General features: G+C 38.5%; 1 protein-coding gene across 1 annotated transcript in view; it reads left to right on the top strand.

The window, feature by feature from the left end:
• WASHC5 (WASH complex subunit 5) overlaps positions 1 to 13,561 on the top strand; it is a 30,531-nt gene extending 16,970 nt beyond the window's left edge. Inside the window, exons 15-29 of the mRNA XM_062568415.1 lie at positions 396 to 506; positions 624 to 764; positions 2,250 to 2,330; positions 3,008 to 3,109; positions 3,733 to 3,912; positions 5,187 to 5,311; positions 5,712 to 5,874; positions 6,673 to 6,775; positions 6,888 to 6,967; positions 9,710 to 9,813; positions 10,309 to 10,438; positions 10,562 to 10,658; positions 11,007 to 11,160; positions 11,418 to 11,505; positions 13,165 to 13,561. Of these exons, the coding sequence (XP_062424399.1) occupies positions 396 to 506; positions 624 to 764; positions 2,250 to 2,330; positions 3,008 to 3,109; positions 3,733 to 3,912; positions 5,187 to 5,311; positions 5,712 to 5,874; positions 6,673 to 6,775; positions 6,888 to 6,967; positions 9,710 to 9,813; positions 10,309 to 10,438; positions 10,562 to 10,658; positions 11,007 to 11,160; positions 11,418 to 11,505; positions 13,165 to 13,221 (1,716 nt within the window). The 3' untranslated portion in view covers positions 13,222 to 13,561. The remainder of the gene's footprint in view (positions 1 to 395; positions 507 to 623; positions 765 to 2,249; positions 2,331 to 3,007; positions 3,110 to 3,732; positions 3,913 to 5,186; positions 5,312 to 5,711; positions 5,875 to 6,672; positions 6,776 to 6,887; positions 6,968 to 9,709; positions 9,814 to 10,308; positions 10,439 to 10,561; positions 10,659 to 11,006; positions 11,161 to 11,417; positions 11,506 to 13,164) is intronic.
• Positions 13,562 to 19,541: the final 5,980 nt, after the last annotated feature.

The following is a 19,541-nucleotide window of genomic DNA, read 5'->3' as shown; positions in this document are numbered from 1 at the left end:
TGTTGCATATGCACTTCATCTGTCTTTATGAAGATCTGCCATCAAATGAGAAGATACACATTTTCTGTAGAAATAAGATTGGAAAATAGCATGTATGGGAGCAGGAAGCTAAAATTACGAGAAAAATCTTCTATGCAATTGATAAGACTAGGAAATATGGGTAAGAAATGTAGTATTGCAGTTTGGGGTTTGGGCTTTTTAACAAAAAATTTTGCTTGTTAGTTTTTCCTGCTTGTTTGTTTTTCCGGTTAGCAACTTGATGGTGTAATGCTGCTCTTTAGGAAGAATCTTGTGCTTTGAATAACAGTTTAAGAGGCTTGAACGTCTGAGTTCAGGCATGTAAATGATATTAGAAAAACAGACATGTGAACTCAAAATACTAACTTTATTTCTAGCTTGCTTCTGCTCTTGACTTGCCACTTCTCCGTATCAATCAAGCAAACAGCCCTGATCTTCTCAGCGTATCACAGTATTATTCTGGCGAGTTGGTTTCCTATGTAAGAAAGGTAGGCATTGGAAGAGACATAATTGTCTTGTTCTTCAATTGCTTATCTTCAGTTTAAGATGCCTTTTTTAAAAACTGAGAGTGTACTGACTGCATTTGCCTCGTCTCTTTTGCAAAGGTTCTACAGATAATTCCAGAAAGCATGTTTACATCTCTTCTCAAAATTATAAAGCTTCAGACTCATGATATTATTGAAGTACCTACTCGCCTTGATAAGGACAAGCTACGAGATTATGCTCAGCTTGGACCACGTTATGAGGTACAGCTAAAATAGGGACTTCTGAAAAATACAGACCTTATACATGGTCAGCATCAGTGAAATTTAAGTAGATGGAGTTCCATAGAATTCAAACTTTAACAGCAAAGCTGGACTTTTTGGCTGAGTAAGAACTTAAATTGACTAGTGTTACAATGAGGAAAGGGGAGAAAAGCATAAGGGGAAATCTAGATATATTTGTAAATGAGGGCAAATGGTTTTTGATTAATTTAGATAGGAGGAAAAAAAAATAAAGATCCAAGTCTGTATTGAAACACTCACATTTTGAATACTTCTTCCAGGAGAAAAAGAAGGTCAAAGACTGAATGAGCCAGCATTGTTAAGCTTCTTGCTGGCCCTCAAAGGTGAAGATGGGATGGAGGCATGCTGATCTGCTCTGCTAGAAAAGCTGCTATTGCTGTTTGGCTTTTTATCCAGGGGGTTTCTTCTCCCCTGCTGTCACTCTGGAAATACAAAAAAACATTAAAATTCCTTGGCTTTCTTATTATTAGAAGAAGATGAGCAAAAATCTGAGTAGACCAATAGCTTTCCCTCATAGAATATGTACTTTAGTTCTCCAGATACCAATTACATGTCATCTTTTTTTTTTTTTTTTTTTTTTAAGCAGTTTTTGCCAAAGTTCTTTCTTGTTACTGAGTTTTATATGAACATGTTGTGGGTTCTCATTAAGCTGTCATTCAGGCCTGAATATGAGGTTTAGACTCATGCATTAAATTTTGTAAGGATAGTTTATTTTTTGTGTGGACAGGGATGGAGCCTGGAGGCAGAATTGATAGTGTTTAGAGGGGAGCTTTTTTTTTTTTTTTTTTTTTTTTTTTTTTTCTGAGAAGGGAGAGGGGAAAGTACTTACCTTGCACAAATGCTTTTCGCTTATGTTTTCTGTAGAATTCTAAGTTTGAACTGCTGTGTCTCTATCCTGTAAATGTCGTAAAGGCAAAAGACCGACTAGTCTGACTGTACTCTGAGCATATGGATGCTCACCTTATATTATAATTTAAAACTACATTAATGTGTTATTGTATTAAATCCATGGAGATGTTGAAGAGGATCCATTGCTGGTAACAAGTTTTATTGTGAAATAACTATGTAAAGCTGTGCCCAGGCCTACTCAAAGGTACTGACTAGCATTTATGTCCATGGTGTCTTCATATGCACACAATACAGAGCGCTAGGTTTTTTTCTCCCATAACCTGTGCAAAGTCACTTGAACATACCTATCTTGATCTAATTAAAAAAAAAAAAAAAAGTTATTGTAGTATATGTAAGACTTGAATTAGATGAGAAATTGAAGCTCTATCAGTGTGAATTGCTTTATCCTAAAGTAGGAAGCTGGCTCTGGAAAAGATTTCTTATGTGTGTTTGTTTTGTTTTTTTTTTTTTTGTTTTTTTTTTGTTTTTTTTTTTAGCGTGATTATATATGTATTAAGGAATTATTTCAATCAGTTGTATCCTCTGTTTCTGTTAAAGGTTGCCAAGCTAACCCATGCGATTTCAATTTTCACTGAAGGTATCCTCATGATGAAAACTACTTTAGTTGGTATCATCAAGGTAATGTTCCATTATTCCATTAGGAAAAAGTCACTTGGTAGCAATTAGCACTCTGGAATGGATATTTCAGGACCCTGAGGAAAGATAAAAAGCCAGTAAGAAATAAATTGACTTTCAGATTTTCAAACTGTGATGCCTAACTTGGCATCCAAATAAAAACTGTATTATTTAATGGTAAGAACACACAGTTCTCATTGTACATAGATTCATCAACTCTAATTGATGTGTTTTGCAAATTTTGAAAAATGATTAAAAGCTTTTCTGAAGAGCTGTTTCTTCCATTGGCAAAGGCTGCTCTTCCTACATTAAGATGCCTCTTTCAAGGACTCCAAAGAAAGAACCTCAAGAGTAGTCCACACAAACATAGAAAACCAATATGCACTAAGAAGTGTATAATTGTACTATATTCTCAATGGACCATTAACAGAGTTTTAACATGGGAATACAATTCGAATCTTTGCAATTCAACTTAAAAGAATAATTCTGTTGTCTAGCAGAAGTATTTAAATATTTATCCTTTGGACCAACTACTTGAAGAAAAGTGCTTGTATTGGCACTGCTTTCCTATTACATGGTAAGTACTTAATGTACTGGCAAAAATGAAATGTATTGATAAAAATGAAATATGTATTTTTCAAAAGCTTTGTGACTTTCAGAAAAATGTTTCTTCTACTTAGGTGGATCCGAAACAGTTACTAGAGGATGGAATAAGGAAGGAGCTAGTAAAACGGGTAGCTCTAGCTCTTCACAGGGGACTTATCTTTAATCCTAGAGCCAAGGTGAGTTAGTTAGATTTGATACTATTTTTTATATATCTCAACTTTGATGGAACCTCTTTTATTATACTACCTATTAGAAAATAATTTTCACTTTTATATACAGGTTTCCTTCTTGTAGATTAAGTATACTTTTTGAACTTCTTAAAGGTTATTTGGAATGCCTTATTTGATGTTAAAATGAGTTCATAAACTGGTAAGAGGAGGTAGAATCCAAAACCGTATTTCTATTCTATTCCTAAATGTCATGTGAATTCTGATTTCATGGATCTATCTTTTTCTATGATGTTTGATGATAACAGATGATATATCTAACACAGAAAGGAAAAGACAGAACGACGGCTATGGCTGTTTTGTTCCTGTCCAGATTCTTGAGTCTCTCTCCCAGATCAATCAATAGTACCAATGAAGCCTAAAATGAAAATCAGGAAGAAAAAAAAATTAAGAATAATTACTTGAGATATAAGACAACCTTTACAGTTCTGGCTGGAGCATTATAAAATCCTGGAGAGACTGTATGGAAAGATATTTAGAATCCTTGCACATTTTCTTTGAATTCTGCCTGTTCAGAGTTCAGTTTTTGTTTTTTTTTTCTTTTTTTCTTTTTTTTCTTTTTTTTCCTGTAGCCAAGTGAACTGATGCCCAAATTGAAAGAAATGGCAGCTACAATGGATGGGTTCCATCGATCATTTGAATATATCCAGGATTATGTCAACATATATGGTTTAAAAATTTGGCAAGAAGAAGTTTCTCGTATTATTAACTACAATGTGGAACAGGAGTGCAATAACTTCCTAAGAACAAAGGTGCAAGTTAAAACAAGAATGGCAAAAATGTTGATAAGTATCTCTATATTTGGATGTTACAGTTTGTGACTGATAGAACATCATTCATCAAGCAGGTAGCTGTGATTTCAAGTGAATGTGCTAGACACTGCAAAAGAACATCCATCACCACCTTTCGTAGAATCGTAGAATCACAGAATCAGTAAGGTTGGAAGGGACCTTTGGAGATCATCTAGTCCAACCACCCTGTTCAACCAGGGTCACCTAGAGCATGGTAGACAGGGTTGTATCCAGGTGGACCTTGAATATCTCCAGAGAAGGAGACTCCACAACCTCTCTGGGCAACCTGTGCCAGGGCTCCGTCACTCTCACAGGGAAGAAATTCCCCCTCACATTCAGGCAGAACTTCCTGTGCTTCAATTTCTACCCATTGCCTGTTGTCCTGTCACACAGACAACTGAAAAGAGTTTGTCCCCATTCCCTTAGCACCTTCCCTTCACACATTGTACACATTGATCAGATCCCCCCTCAGGCTTCTCTTCCCCAGGCTGAAGAGGCCCAGCTCTCGCAGCCGTTCCTCATAGGGCAGGTGCTCCAGCCCTCTGATCATCTTCATAGCCCCATGCTGGACTCTCCAGTAGCTCCATGTCTCTCTTGTCCTGGGGAGCCCAGAACTGGACACAGGACTCGAGATGAGGCCTCCCCAGGGCTGAGTAGAGGGGCTGGCTCACCTCCCTCCACCTGCTGGCAACACTCTTTTGGAATGATTTAAAAATCCCCATTTTATTAGTTGCAACAAGCAGAACAAAGTGCCACAGAGTATTTTAATATCTCTCCTAAACAAGAAATAATCCTTCCTCTCCTTCTTGAAGAAAATGGAAAATAACTACTGAATCATAGCAGTTCTTATTCTGCCTGTGGTATCAAAAATGCAGGCTTATAAAGAGTACAGTAGTAATCTGCTCTTTTTGGTAACCATGTTACAATTCACAGGTGAAGGAGTGATTAGATCTAGAATTTAGCTAACAAATTGGCAGATGATTCCCTTGCAGAAAGGAGCAGATGGAATTCTCACCTGGAGTTTAGGTTATTCTCTTTATATTCTGCTTGCCGTTTATCACAAGATTAATTCTTCTCTTTGCTCTATTATGTTTCTTATAGTATTTTGCTACATATAATTTACTGTAGTGTTCTGTAGCATTTACAGCTTTAATTAAAACAAAACAATTTGAATTCTAAAGCAAATTAAAAATATATGCAATGATAACACTGCAAATGACTATTTTACTTTTCAGATTCAAGACTGGCAAAGTATATACCAGTCTACTCATATTCCTATACCAAAATTCACACCTGTGGATGAATCTGTAACATTTATTGGTCGGCTTTGTAGAGAAATCCTGAGGATCACAGATCCAAAGTAAGTACTATACACCACAAGCTATGTTATAGCTCTGTGCATTCTATTGGTCCAATTCCACTATATACTAAGAAAATACACTAATTACAGGCAAATTACAGGTTTTTCCTTGGCTGTCATATCGTTTTTTTTAAACAGAATTTACCCAATCAATCTGATACATTTTAAATACTAGTTTAGAAAAGTAGTGATTTTGGTCTAAGAAGCAAAACAGTATATTACACAAATAGAGGGAGAGATGAACCGGGGAAGAGTCCCCTGCAGAAAGAGGAGTGGTAAAACACCTGAGATTTACAGAGCCTTTCTAATGTCTTTCAGAGTAAGTTAACTCATTACTCAGATTGTCACAGAAACAGTCTGCAGCTCATTCTAAAATGTCATTTGTTTAATTTTTCTTTAGATTCACATGTTATATTGACCAAATGAACACCTGGTATGATATCAAAACTCATCAGGAAGTAACCAGTAGTCGTCTCTTCTCAGAGATCCAAGATACTTTAGGTACCTTTGGTCTCAATGGTTTAGACAGGCTGCTCTGTTTCATGATTGTGAAGGAGCTGCAGGTAATCTTTTAACTTCAGTTTCTCAAGATCATGATACTTCTATTGCTTAGTAACTTGTTCTAGTGGAGTGAAAGTTCTGTGAACTTTTGAAATGGCAGATTAAACTAAGTATTATCTTGTGATTGGTAGGCTTTTTAATAACAATCTTTAAAATTCAAAGCATTTGTGTATTTGAACTCAAAGGTAAAATACCAGTTACAGGTATAATTAAACTTGTTAAGCTAGAAGAAAATGATGCTAATCTCTGTAGGTTACATGTTAGAAAGCCATTCCTTATGAACTATCTGTTTAATGTTAACATTTACACTTTCTGGCACTTACTTTTTCTGTCAAGGTACATACAAAGAATTGGGTTTTTTCTGTCTACCATGATAAATAAGGTGTCAGTTCTATCCAATTTTTTTCATAATACCTCTACTGGAATCAATTTTTTGATTTTTCTTAAAAGAATCCAAAGTAGATTTAATGTGTCCTATTCTGGTTAGAAATTAGAAAATGAAATATTGATTGAGACAGTTTTTCCTTAAAAGCTGAACAAACAGCTGGCTACAGAGGTATTATGTATTGCTGAGGTGGATCTGTGGGTCTTGTAACAAGGGGTTGTGTGATCCATAAAAAGAAAAAGTTTAACTAAAGGATTCTTCAGCTTTGTAACTGTGGAAATACTCCAATTTTCCACAGTAATCTCCTCTAATAACAAAAAACTGCTACTGAACGTACATGCTATGATTAATCTTGGTGGCATAACAGCCGTATGTGAGGATTTTAACTTGCTAATTACTACTTCATTTTATTTAGAATTTCCTCAGCCTGTTCCAAAAAAATATATTACGAGACAGGACAGTACAGGATACCTTAAAAGCACTTATGAATGCTGTCAGTCCTCTCAAAGGAATTATAGGTAAATGCTTTCTGTTTAACTTGTAAGATAGCTATTGTCTTAGTGGACTTGCATTTATTTATTTTTCTTCTTTTTCTTTTTTTTCTCTAACTCTTTGTCCTTCTTTTCTCAGCAAATTCAAACAAAGTTTATTCTACAGCAATTGCAAAAACTCAGAAGATATGGACAGCATATTTAGACTCCATAATGAAGGTAGGTTTATATGACTCAGTGATGCACAGAATTCACTGCAGTACCTTTAGTTACGTGCTTTTTTCTGTGTATTTTAGTGATGTATTATTTTGTTGTGGAATTCTCTAACATTAGAATTAAGCATGGCTGGATGTATGTGAGCTCACGAGCTTTCTTTGTGTAGACAGCTCTTAACCCAGACTTAAAATCCACAAAGTGCTTAGCACTGAGGTTCCATATGTGAAATTCTATAGTTTTCCTAAGATTAAGTGACACATTAGAGCTCCGACTTTCTGTGAAGACTGAGGTAGTGCGCGATATCAGGAGTCCTGAGATTTGCTGTAGTGCCATGTGAACATAAATGTACTCCCTGCTGAAGTTTTAAGCAGGAATGTGCGCTGAATTTGCCTTGTTCACACACAGGTCAGTACAAGAAGCCAAACCTTTAAACAAGCTATTCCATTAGCATATCTGTTTATCTTCTGCAACCTTTCAGATGACCTAAACTTCAAATGATATTTCATAGCTAACATTTTTCAAAATGCTGTGAATGTTTGTATTATTGAAGAGAAGAGAAAAGATCAGGGAACGAAGGGGGAAGTTCATTGCAGTAAGTCAACTGTGATCTCTCTGTCATTTTTACTTCCTGCCATTGCTGGCCCTGAAGTCTAGGGAGAGGGGAGGGAAGGGGATGCAAGCATTTTTAAATGTAGGTGAAAAACAAACAAACAAATAGCTGCATCTTCCAAAAGCACTCCTATCCCCTTCCTTCTCCTTGTTCTTTCCCACTTCCATCTCCAGCCTACAACATCACAAATAGTGAATGTGTTTGTGAATCATTCACGTTTTATAGTTAGTGAAAATCCATACAAATAACACAATTTCGTATACACTGAATCTCTAGTCCATGACAAGCTGCAGATCATTCTTTACCTGAACACTTGTTTTAAGACACTTTTAATTTTACCTCCTATATTTTTAGAAGACCATGAAGTGTTTTTTCCAGCAATTTACAGTACAAATAGAGAAAGACAAGTGACTTATTTTTTTTATTTTCTTAAATCTACCCACACCAGCTTAATGGTGTGCCATAAGGCATAGGTTTGGACACAAGAAAATGATAGCTGTTCCTACCCCATGGTGAAGTCTGAGCATTTGAGCACAGTACATTAAATACCTGTCTGTAAAAACAGAGCTCCTAGAGAGCTGAGGTGTTGCCATATGTTGTATCTCCTAGCATATGTGACTAAGTTAGTATTTCCAAATTACGCTAGTATTTTTCTGAAGAATTTGAAACTAGAATCTTAGCTAATTGGGTAATTATTCTTTAGTACCTCAAGAAGAAGGGGGGGAGGTGTTAGTGTTTCATGTGGACCAAAACTTTCTGGATTAAAACTATTCTGATGATTTTTTTTTTTTTTTTGAGTAAAGTAACTGTTTATATCTCAGTGGCAAAGGTTTGTTGTAGCTTAGTCATAGAACTCCAAGTATCTAAAAGTTGTTATTTCTGAGGTACTTTATGAGCTGTACTAAGCTGTCTGCTCCAGCATTTTGTATCTGTTTACTGCTTTAGTGTCCTTTTTGCACTGTCTGGATTTGCTCTCTTTAAATGTGTATGAAACTTAGGCCCTGTGACTACTCCTGTCCTGTGTCAGTTCTGGGCGTGTCAGTTCTGATTGCAGGCAGTCAGAATCAATCCTCCCTAGCTAAAATAAGGGAGTAGAGTCAACCACCACAGAATCACAGAATCAGTAAGGTTGGAAGGGACCTCTGGAGATCATCTAGTCCAACCGCCCTGCTCAGCAGGGTCACCTACAGCATGTTAGACACGGTTGCATCCAGGCAGGCCTTGAAGATCTCCAGAAAAGGAGACTCCACAACCTCTCTGGGCAACCTGTGCCTGTGCTCCGTCACTCTCACAGGGAAGAAATTCCCCCTCACATTCAGGCAGAACTTCCTGTGCTTCAGGTTTTGCCCATTCCTCTCCTCCTGTCACACGGGACAACTGAAAAGAGTTTGTCCCCATCCCCTTGACACCCTCCCTTCAGGTCCTTGTACACATTGAGAAGGTCCTCCCTCAGTCTTCTCTTCCCCAGCTCAAGAGGCCCAGCTCTCGCAGCCGTTCCTCATAGGGCAGGTGCTCCAGCCCTCTGATCATCTTCATAGCCCTCTGCTGGACTCTCTCCAGTAGCTCCATGTCTCTGTTGTCCTGGGGGAGCCCAGAACTGGACACAGGACTCGAGATGAGGCCTCCGCAGGGCTGAGTAGAGGGGCAGGATCACCTCCCTCGACCTGCTGGCAACACTCTTCCTAATGCACCCCAGGAGACCGTGGGCCGCCTTGGCACATTGCTGGCTCATGGTCAACTTATCATCCACCAGCAATCCCAAGTCCTTCTCTGCAGAGCTGCTCTCCAGCAGGTCAGCCCCCAGCCTGTACTGCATGAAGTGCATGGAGTCATTCCTTCCTAGGTGCAGGACTCTGCACTTGCCCTTGTTGAACCTCATGAGGTTTCTTTCTGCCCAGCTCTCCAGCCTGTTCAGGTCTCTCTGAATGGCAGCACAGTCCTCAGCTGTGTCATACGCTCCCCCCAGTGTATGTACTTAGGTTGGGCACAAAGGCGCTTAGGGACAATGAGGAATTAAGGTAACCTCTTTTACTGTAAATTGTATTTATTTATAATATTTTTCCTTAATTTCACTTTCCTCTTCTTGCATTGCATTCAGTATAACTCCCTACCTTTTCTTTCGCTTGTTTAAACAGGTTGGTCAGATGCAGCTTTTAAGACGGCAGATTACCAATGAATTGAATTATTCCTGCAGATTTGACTCCAAGCATTTGGCTGCTGCTTTGGAAAATCTCAATAAGTAAGAAGCAAAATGTGCTGAAGAACAGCATGTATCAATGCAATATTAATTGTTGATGTCAACTAAGCAATCCATAAAATCTAAATTAGGGCAAAATGCAGAGTCTAATTGGTTGGAGTTTTTTGTTTGTTTATTTTTTTTTAATTTGAATCTGAACCCAATTAAACCTTGGGTTAAAATAAATACTCAGGTAGCTTGTAATTTGAATGAACGTGTTAGTGGGTGGTGCAGCTTTCTTACTGCATTTGGTTATTTCTGAAATTGAGATTATATCTGGATAAGAGAGAAGAATGGTGAGCCTGTTTGGTGCTGATTTTGAAACAAACAAGATCTTGGTTTAAAAAGAAAAAATCCAAATGTTGGTTCACTCTTGCTTGTACTATTTATGATTTTTGTGTGCGTGAAACTTTTATATTAGTATGACTTGCAGCATTGTGTCATGTTTATTTGTGGAGAGTTTAAGTATTTAATGCAGTTAATTGCTATTCCTTTTAGAGCAATATTGGCTGACATTGAAGCACATTATCAGAATCCATCATTGCCTTATCCTAAAGAAGACAACACTCTTCTGTATGAAATCACAGCTTACCTGGAAGCAGCTGGCATTCACAATCCATTAAATAAGGTTAGACTTACCTTCTCGTGCTTGTCGTATTTTACTTTTCTCTTTTGCAGATTATTAATTTGGGCAGGAGGGGAGGAGGTTAATATGTGGAAAAACTGTGTTCCTCTTCTTTATTTTCCTCAGATCTACATAACAACGAAACGGCTCCCGTATTTTCCCACTGTTAACTTCCTGTTTCTGATTTCCCAGTTTCCAAAACTTCAGTACAACAAAAATTTAGGTATCTTACAACTTTTTATTCCCTAGTTGTTGTTCCCTTGTTGTTCCCTTATTGTAAACCTTATGAAAACCTATTTAAAATTAGCTATATGTAAAATGCTCAGTTTCTTATTCCTACAGTGGAGTAGGAGACAGAATCCCAAATTTTGACATTTTAGTTCCACTGTATGCCTTATTGAATAGTTTGATGGTAGTTGCTTGTTGTATTGTTTTTAATTTTCATGTTTGGGCAAGTAGAAAGGGAAGCACCACACAAAACCTGATGCAAATATATTATAAAAGTTTTTCTCTGCTATAAAGGATATATTCTGTTTTATCACCATCTGTTGGTTTTGTTTTTTCTGTGCAGGAGTGGTATGCAGACGGCCAGCTGATCAAATTGACTGGCTTCCTTTAGTTCTTGGACTCCTTACTCTGTTGAAACAGTTTCACTCAAGATACACAGAACAATTTCTTGCTCTAATCGGTCAGTTTATTCGTTCAACAATGGAGCAGTGCACGAGGTATTCATGTTTTTCTTTTGGCCCAAGTATCACCTCTGTGTAAGGTTTCCTTGTAAACATCACTGCTTTTTGAGTATATTGTTCTAGTAAAATATATTTGACATAATGATTACGATTAAAATCTTCCCGCTTTTGTGATGGGATCACATGGTACCTAATTGAAGAAGTATTATTTGAAGTTTGGCATTTTCATACAGTTTTGTCCAGATAACTAATTGACTTATAAGATTATGATGTTCATGATTGTTTTATTTTAGCCAGAAAATACCAGAGATGCCTGCTGATGTCATGGGTGCCCTCATGTTCCTGGAAGACTATATTCGCTATACAAAGTTACCAAGAAAGGTAAGAAAGAATTCCATGTCTTCTCTACATAGTACCAGGAGTGCTGGCCCCACTGAACTTACTCATCCGTAAATCCAATGACATTAGCTGAAAGAGAATTAAAAATAATTGGATTATTTCCTTACATGATGCTAACTGATATTAAAGCCATTCCTAAAATGCTTTTATATACTACTTTGTATTTATCTGGATTATTATATTCAGGTAGAGCCACTGCTACTCAGTGTGGAAACTTTTTTCCTCTGTTTCTTATGTTAATGTTAAGCACAAAAGGTGACTGAATCAGGCCATTTAAATAATGGATGTTATTTTTGCTTGGAAATGCATTCCTTTCTATTGGAGCCCTGTTCAGAGGATATAACCACACAATAAACCAAAATTTATGTAAAAAAGTTTCACACCTGTCTACTGTGACACATGGCATCAATCTGTAAATGAATGTCCAAACCACAGTCTGGTTAAGAGTGTCCAAAAAAATGTACTCACCCACTTTAGGTGTTCTGTAAAACACTGCTGAAAGGAAACAGATGAAGAATGTCACCTGCTATGAATAGGCCATAATGAGTTCTCTTACCCTGCACAACCTACAAACTATGTGTTACTTGCATACTTTCTGTAAATATTGTCATACCAGCCATATTATCCTTACAGAAAATTAATTTTGCTAGTATTTCAACTTTGTGTGGATTTCAAGAAGCAGCCTGTTTCCATTTAATCTTCAGAAAGAAAGTCTATTGTGGGGAGCTTTTGGGAGGAAAAGGAGATAAAATAGGTGTTGCAGAATTAATCAATAGCAAATTTAGCAGTATTCTAAATCTAGAGCAAAAAGGTATTCAACAACTCTAAATGCTGGTTAAACACTTTCTCCAACCCTTGTTTCCCTTTCCTTTTCATGCCCAGGAAGCAAAGCCTCCCAAGCAACCTCTCTATTTTACACGGAAGGGAAATCTTTAAAGTCTGGGCCTGTAGAGAGACTTCCTTTAGGGTTAGATATGACTTAACTGTATCTGAAGATTTTATATATATATATATATATATGTATGTATATGTATATATGTATATGTATATATAATATATATATAATGTACATGGTATTAAAAACAAGTCATAATTCTATTTGTTATATACTGTTTTTCAGTTGAGAAAAGTCTGTTACGCATGAGAAAGCCATTTCCCAGTTGTCCTTATGAATAAAAGATTTTTTTTTTCCAGTTTCTGTCTTGTTCCTACCCCACTGCACTGTGAGCTGGGAGATACCCTACTTAAAAAGGCATTTCAGCTAATGGAGCTGGTACTTGTGCCAGTTTCACTTCATTTTGGAGGATATGGAGACATAACAAAGAGTGTCAGCATTTTCCTAATTCTTGCACAATATCTGTGGTTCCAACATATGTTTCCTTAATAGTGGTTAGGTGACATAAATTAGGCAGGTCAGGAGGTTTTTCTCACAGCCCAAGACTTGCTTTACCTCCTTACATCATGACGCTTCTTCACTCTGCACTAAGAAAGAACACATCCAGGAGCATGCCCTAAAGCCTGCATGGTTCAGGTTGATAACACTGCATGCCTGATTCAATTGTGTGTTGTGTTAATAGATGAATCAAGCATACAAGTGAGTGATGGATAAAATACCTAATTGCGACTTCCTATTTTCTTTAGGTCGTTGAAGCACATGTGCCTAGTTTCATTTTTGATGAATTCAGAACTGTTCTATGAATACAGAAAATGACCAGGTCTTTCCTCCAAGCCCAGATCAGGGATTTGGGGACTGAAGGTGAGACAAATACTGCTGCTTCAGAACTGTATCTTCTCTCTGTTTTGAGGCAATACCTACAACTGTCTATATGAAATGTAGCCATCAGCACTAGTATATACAATTAACAGTTTAAAGCTTAGCATCATATGTAATTTCTATCTCATCCAAACTCTACATTTTGTACTGCACGTAAATGCAGCATGTAATTGTTTATGTATAAATCATTTGATTTTTTTTTTTCCTGAATAACTATTTGTGAAAGTTTTGACTTTTGTACACATGTGACAAATAAATACTTAAAGGGGAAATAAAGGTCTCTTTGCCAGGACTGATAATTCCAAAATGTCAATTTTCCTGTTAAAAGAACCATTACTGAGATTGAATGTACAGCAGGAAGAGGTTTGGTGTCTGCCTCTGTACTACAGAAGTGAAAGATAAAATTCTCATTAAGGAACAGAGGAAGAGTTATTTTGCCCAGAGAGGTTGTGGAGTCCCCTTCTCTGGAGATATTCAAGGCCCGCATGGATGCAACCCTGCCTAACATGCTGTAGGTGACCCTGCTGAGTGGGGAGGTTGGACTAGATGATCTCCAGAGGTCCCTTCCAACCTTGCTGATTCTATGATCCGTAGCTGAAAAGTCATAGCACACTATTCAAGGGCGTAAATATTTCTTTCAGTCCAATTGACGTGATTGGTATGTATAAAGAGTTAATAAACATTATAGTGAATTTTAACAAAAATATTGATTAGAAAATTCTGAATACACATACAATATTTTTTACTTTAATTTTATAATTAGGTGCTGTTAAAAGTAACAGAGCTAACAGCTTCCAGACTATATCATTGCCAGTCCTAGAATCTTTTGGCAATCTTTTTTCAAGTCTGTAACAAGAAAATGCTGCAGTTCTGTCCCCATTACAGATTAAGACATCTTTGAGGCAAATATTAATACCACATTGCAGTGTTGCTGCTTGAATAGAGAGTCTGTCATAATGCAGATGTAAGTATTGGGTGTTAATGTGTCACTCCGATCAAATATTTCTTGAGTATAAGAAAGAAGTTCAGTGCTACATGAGCACTTAATGAGCAAATGTGAACTCTGGGCATCACTGCTATAGCAACCATCACCATGATATGCTTGCCTGCAGAGCAGCCTTTTCTATAATTTGTAAGAAAGATCAGTCTTTGTGCCACATGAAGAACACCGTGCTTCTACTATGGCCTACCATCGGAAGTGCCCGCAGTGCCTCAAAGATGGGTAATAGGAGGTTGAATGTTTTCCATGTCAGCAGTTCGAGGGCTGACACCGTTGTGCTCACACACAGCTAGGCCCAGGTCTGACGTTACTGTTTATTGGCTTTTCATTACATTTAAAATTTAATTCTAGAATGCTGTGAACAGAATGGTATAGTCAGCACTCCTGTTATTTCTCAGTGCTTCCACATGCAATATATAGAAAGCCCTAGGAGAAACTAGAAAAAAAAGGGACAGAACTGTTTGATGGTTTCTTGTTTAACTGATCCCCATCTATTCTACACAGTGCTAGCTTGTACTCCATTGGTTTTAAATTAATCCAAAAGTACTATAAAATACAACGATAGTACCAGGCAATAGAAAAGGCAGAGTGGTGACTAGCCTTTCAACATGTAGCTGAGGACTGTTTTGGGTGCACTTCTGTGCAGTGCAGTAGCATGACATAAACAACTGGGCTTTGCTGCAATTGACACATGTCAAATGATGTGTTTTTCCCAATTATTTGATCCTCTCAAAACAAATGAGGTAGCCTTGAAGCAAAGTACAACTGACCTTTTCCTGGTGATGTATATTGCCTAATCTACTCATCCACAGTTAAGAGAATCCCTTCCTCCATCCCTGTTTACCTAATATCTGTCCCCTTATCTCACCGGATGAAAAGAGCATTTGCTGGTGACAGCAGAGGCATAGAAATGATTCTGAGGCACAATACATGAACTCAAGGGAAATAGATTTGGAAGAAATTCAAAATACAGAATTCCAGAACAGTTGAGGTTGGAAGAGACTCCCTGCCTGCCCTCCCTGCTCAAAGCAGGGTCAGGTAGAACAGTTTGCTCATGGCTACATCCGCTTGGGCTTTGAATAGCTCTAAGGATGGAGACTTCACCATCATGCTGGGCAACCTCCTCCAGCATACAGTCACCCTCACAGTAAAGTAGTGTGTTCGAGTGGAATTTCCCATGTTTCAGCTTGTGTGCCTTGCCTCTCATCCTGCTGCTTGGCACCACAGAAAAGGGCCTGGCTCCGTCTCCTGTATGCTCCCCGCCTGAAGAAGGTAGGATTTTCCCCTCATAAAACCATGCTGACTACTCCCTCACACTTTTTTGGTTCTTAATATGTTTCAAAATGGTTTCCAGGAGGATTTGCTCCCTCACCTTCCCGGGGATCAAGATCAGGCTGACCAGCTGGTCAGACCAGCCAAGATACAACATCGGTTTCCCAGGTGGCAGCCGAGTCGGTATGTTTCCAGCCTCCGCACATCTCCAGCCAGGTAGACAAGCAGAGGTACATAACAGAAATAGTAGGAAACATGACAGTATCATTGCTGAAGGAAAGAAGGTACATGGGAAAATATGGAGGTGGGGAGGTATGGTCTAACATTAAAGCGTAGCCCAAACTTGAGTTTTGTGTACAGTTATTTAATTCATAGGAAGGCCAAGAGCAGCAGAGAAAGAAATACAAACTGGTATCAAAATATTTTTTCCTCTTTGAATTTATTTTTATAGTTCACGTTTTAGGTGTAGGGTAAGAGATACACTGGATACTGGAGGAGAAAGTTTATTATAGCCTGGAGTTTAATGGCAGTATAAATTACTGCTTTGATTCAGCAAACAAATTGAATTATTTTACTAGGGAAAACCAGGGTAGACAGGTGGACTAGAAGAAACCAGCAAAAATACTCATAATTTGTTTCCACAACAGAAGTAGCCCCAAAACATCAGCAGATGTTTTTCCTTCATTCTAATTCATCCAATGAATTCCTTCAGCGTTAAAAAAGTAGATGCCCTCAGGGCAAGTCTCCGTTCCGTCCAGATTCCCCACAGACGTAATGGTTATAAAAGGTAAAAATTCCCTTCTGGAAAGATTTTGAAACATCAGGCAGCTTCCTAGCTGAATCACACAGGACATACTGTTATTGTATCACTTACTTACTGTGTGATATTATTACACACTAGGTTAAAACAGGTATCATCTCATTTCCAGGTGCTAGTATCTTTTAAACCTTTGAATTCTGTGTTCTCTGTTTTGCATTTGATAAATAAGTACTTTCATATGTTCATCTGAGTACAAGATAACCGGTTAAAATCTAGACAATCTTTTCTAAAGTTATGTTGATCCCCCAAAGCAGCTTGTTAGGATATTTTTAAGATGCGTGTTGTTCCAGGGCACTGAAAGTGTTTACACTGTGGCACGGGTTAGTTTGATGATTTGTAATGCAGCAGTCTGAGAAGTGCCTTTCAGTTAGAGGCTTTAATTTTTCCAATTATAAAGATTGTGCGTGACAACTGCAGGAGCTGCACGTCCTATATAATAATGCTGGATGGTACCAATGGGATTAGACAAATCAAAACAAGAGAACTCTAGTCTGAGTGCCCCAAGTGGGACTTGCAGATAATGTGTATGTATGTGCACTGTCTGTTCCTAGATATTATTTGCAGGATAGCATAGCTCCAGGCCAGATAAGAATGCAGACACTGAATTACCAGGAGACTTGAGTGGCTCTGCGCATGCTCTATAGCTTGTCAGCAAATGTAGTCCTGTATTCACAAGAAACAATGGTCAGGCAACATCAGACTTCCACTGCTGTACAATTATCTGTGGTTTTGAGGTACTGTGCAGCAAAAAATAAGCCACAGCTCGGCTGTTTTAGAGCTTGCCATTTAACAGAAATAGATGAAACCTGAAAATGAAAACTCTGTTGCTGAATCTGATACCTTCTTGGGGATGCCAGGAGCTTCTAAGGAAGGGGAGAGTCAGATCTTGGAGAAAATGCAATACAGGTGGCAATTGTTAGTCAGAAGAGCTTTCTGGCCTGGAACAGGGAGCACAAGTGGCCCCAGGCATCCCACGGCAGCTTATGAAGCCTCTCCAGTCTCCTGCCAGTTCTCAATTGAAAGATAAGACTTGCCTAGAAAGAACAGTATCAGGTTCACGGTTAATAGAATTCTTTCCTACTGCTAGAGATGGTAATAAGGACCCAACCTAGAAGCAGGCAGCCACTCCTGCAAACACACACGGAGCTGAGATGGATTTCCTGTGCCTGCCAGTACTTCACCTCCAGCGCCTCAGGGGTTTACATGCCTGCGAAGGGACGTGCACTGACACAACTGCTGGCATAAAAGAATTGCATTTCAATCCACCATTCAAAGATGAGACTCTCATATATATTTTAAAAAGCAAAGCAAAAATTACTCCAGGTTAAACATGTCCAGCACATTCTCAAAATAGCAACCAACTTCTTGTGACCAGTGGCCTCTTGCTCAAGAGTTTTCCTCCAGCTAATACTAAGAAAAGCATGTGGCATGGAAAACAGAAGCAGCAGAAAATATTCAGTCTAAGCCAAGTGTTAAAGGTCTGTAACATAAAACTTTAATAGCAGGTTTATAATTATGTTGAAATATGGACAAGGGATATGTTTATACCACACCTGGGAAGTGGTATCTATACACATACATATGTATATATTGAAAAAAAAAAGTATTCTTTTACTACGTAACATGAATATGCAGGACCCTAAGTGTATTAGCCTCTCTATTAGGGCTATCGTGAACCACACCTGGGAAAACATCATTAAATGCCATCACCTGAAGAACATTAATCTGCATCTGGAAGAAATTATGTGTACATTTGGTACACAAAAACCTGAAAAAGCAATAGGTACTCAAGGGTGGTCCATAGGTAATTGAGCTGAAGAAAACCTAAATCTTCCTATGGAAAAATAAATTAACCATTTTGATTGTATAGGTGGAACCATCTCTAATTTGTCTATGAGAATGCAACATACCCCACTAAGTTGTGCAGGCACTTCTGTTCTTCAGAACTACTCAGTATGTATGTAACTACTATCTTACCCTTCTCAGGGATTTTATTTTGGTATTCAGCCTACGATTTTGTTGTGTTTGGCCTGGTTACTCACTCTTGAAGACTGCTTCTAAAACCTGGATGCAACACCAGGAGCCCCTTCTTCCATAGCTTTTCACCACCTTTTTATCTTCTGAAAAAAAGCAGCAGCGAAGGCACAAGTTTCACTCTGCAGCTCGACTCTGCCCAAAGCATTAGCAGCTCCCACTCTGACAGACGTGAGTTGGGGCAAAGCATCATTTCATAGAATCATAGAATCAGTAAGGTTGGAAGGGACCTCTGGAGATCATCTAGTCCAACCGCCCTGCTCAGCACGGTCACCTACAGCGTGTCAGACATGGTGGCATCCAGGTGGGCCTTGAAGATCTCCAGAGAAGGACACTCCACAATCTCTCTGGGCAACCTGTGCCAGGGCTCTGTCACTCTCCCAGGGAAGAAATTCTCCCTCATGTTCAGGCTGAACTTCCTGTGCTTCAATTTCTGCCCATTGCCTCTTGTCCTGTCACATGGGACAACTGAAAAGAGTTTGTCCCCATCCCCTTGACACCCTCCCTTCAGGTGCTTGTACACATTGATAAGATCCCCCCTCAGTCTTCTCTTCCCCAGGCTGAAGAGGCCCAGCTCTCACAGCTGTTCCTCATGTGTGTTTTTTTGTCTCTAACCCTTCGCTAATACTTTCTACCATCCTGCCTACCTTTCTGACTGCTGTGGAGAACCAAGCGGAGTTTAGACAGAACTAGTCACAGTGATTCCTGTATCTCATTCCAGAACAGTTACAACTAGAATCCATCACATATTGGGTGAGGATATTTTTTTCCTGTTCATGTTACTCCACTTAGATTAACAATAGATTTCACTTACTATTTAGAATACCCAGTAGGCTTTTATTTTCAGTAGCTTGAATAACTTTATATCAGCAAACTGTCATGCTGCTCTTCACTACGCACAGCACAGGAGCCTGCACAGCTCTTCAGAGCTCCACTGCGAACAATTTAGGAACTGCTGACACTATTTTCCATTTAGTACCGTCATGCTGAGCAAGCCACAATTTCAGGATGCATAAATAATTTACCAACTGTCCATATTTACTCGGGATTGAATGGATTTTGCTTTTGTCCAGAAAACAAAAGCTGGTTCCAGACAGCAATACGGGCAAGTGCTGTAA

Source organism: Rhea pennata, chromosome 2, assembly GCF_028389875.1.
Source record: "Rhea pennata isolate bPtePen1 chromosome 2, bPtePen1.pri, whole genome shotgun sequence".
Lineage (NCBI taxonomy): Eukaryota > Metazoa > Chordata > Aves > Rheiformes > Rheidae > Rhea > Rhea pennata.
This window is presented reverse-complemented; position numbering and strand designations above follow the sequence as displayed.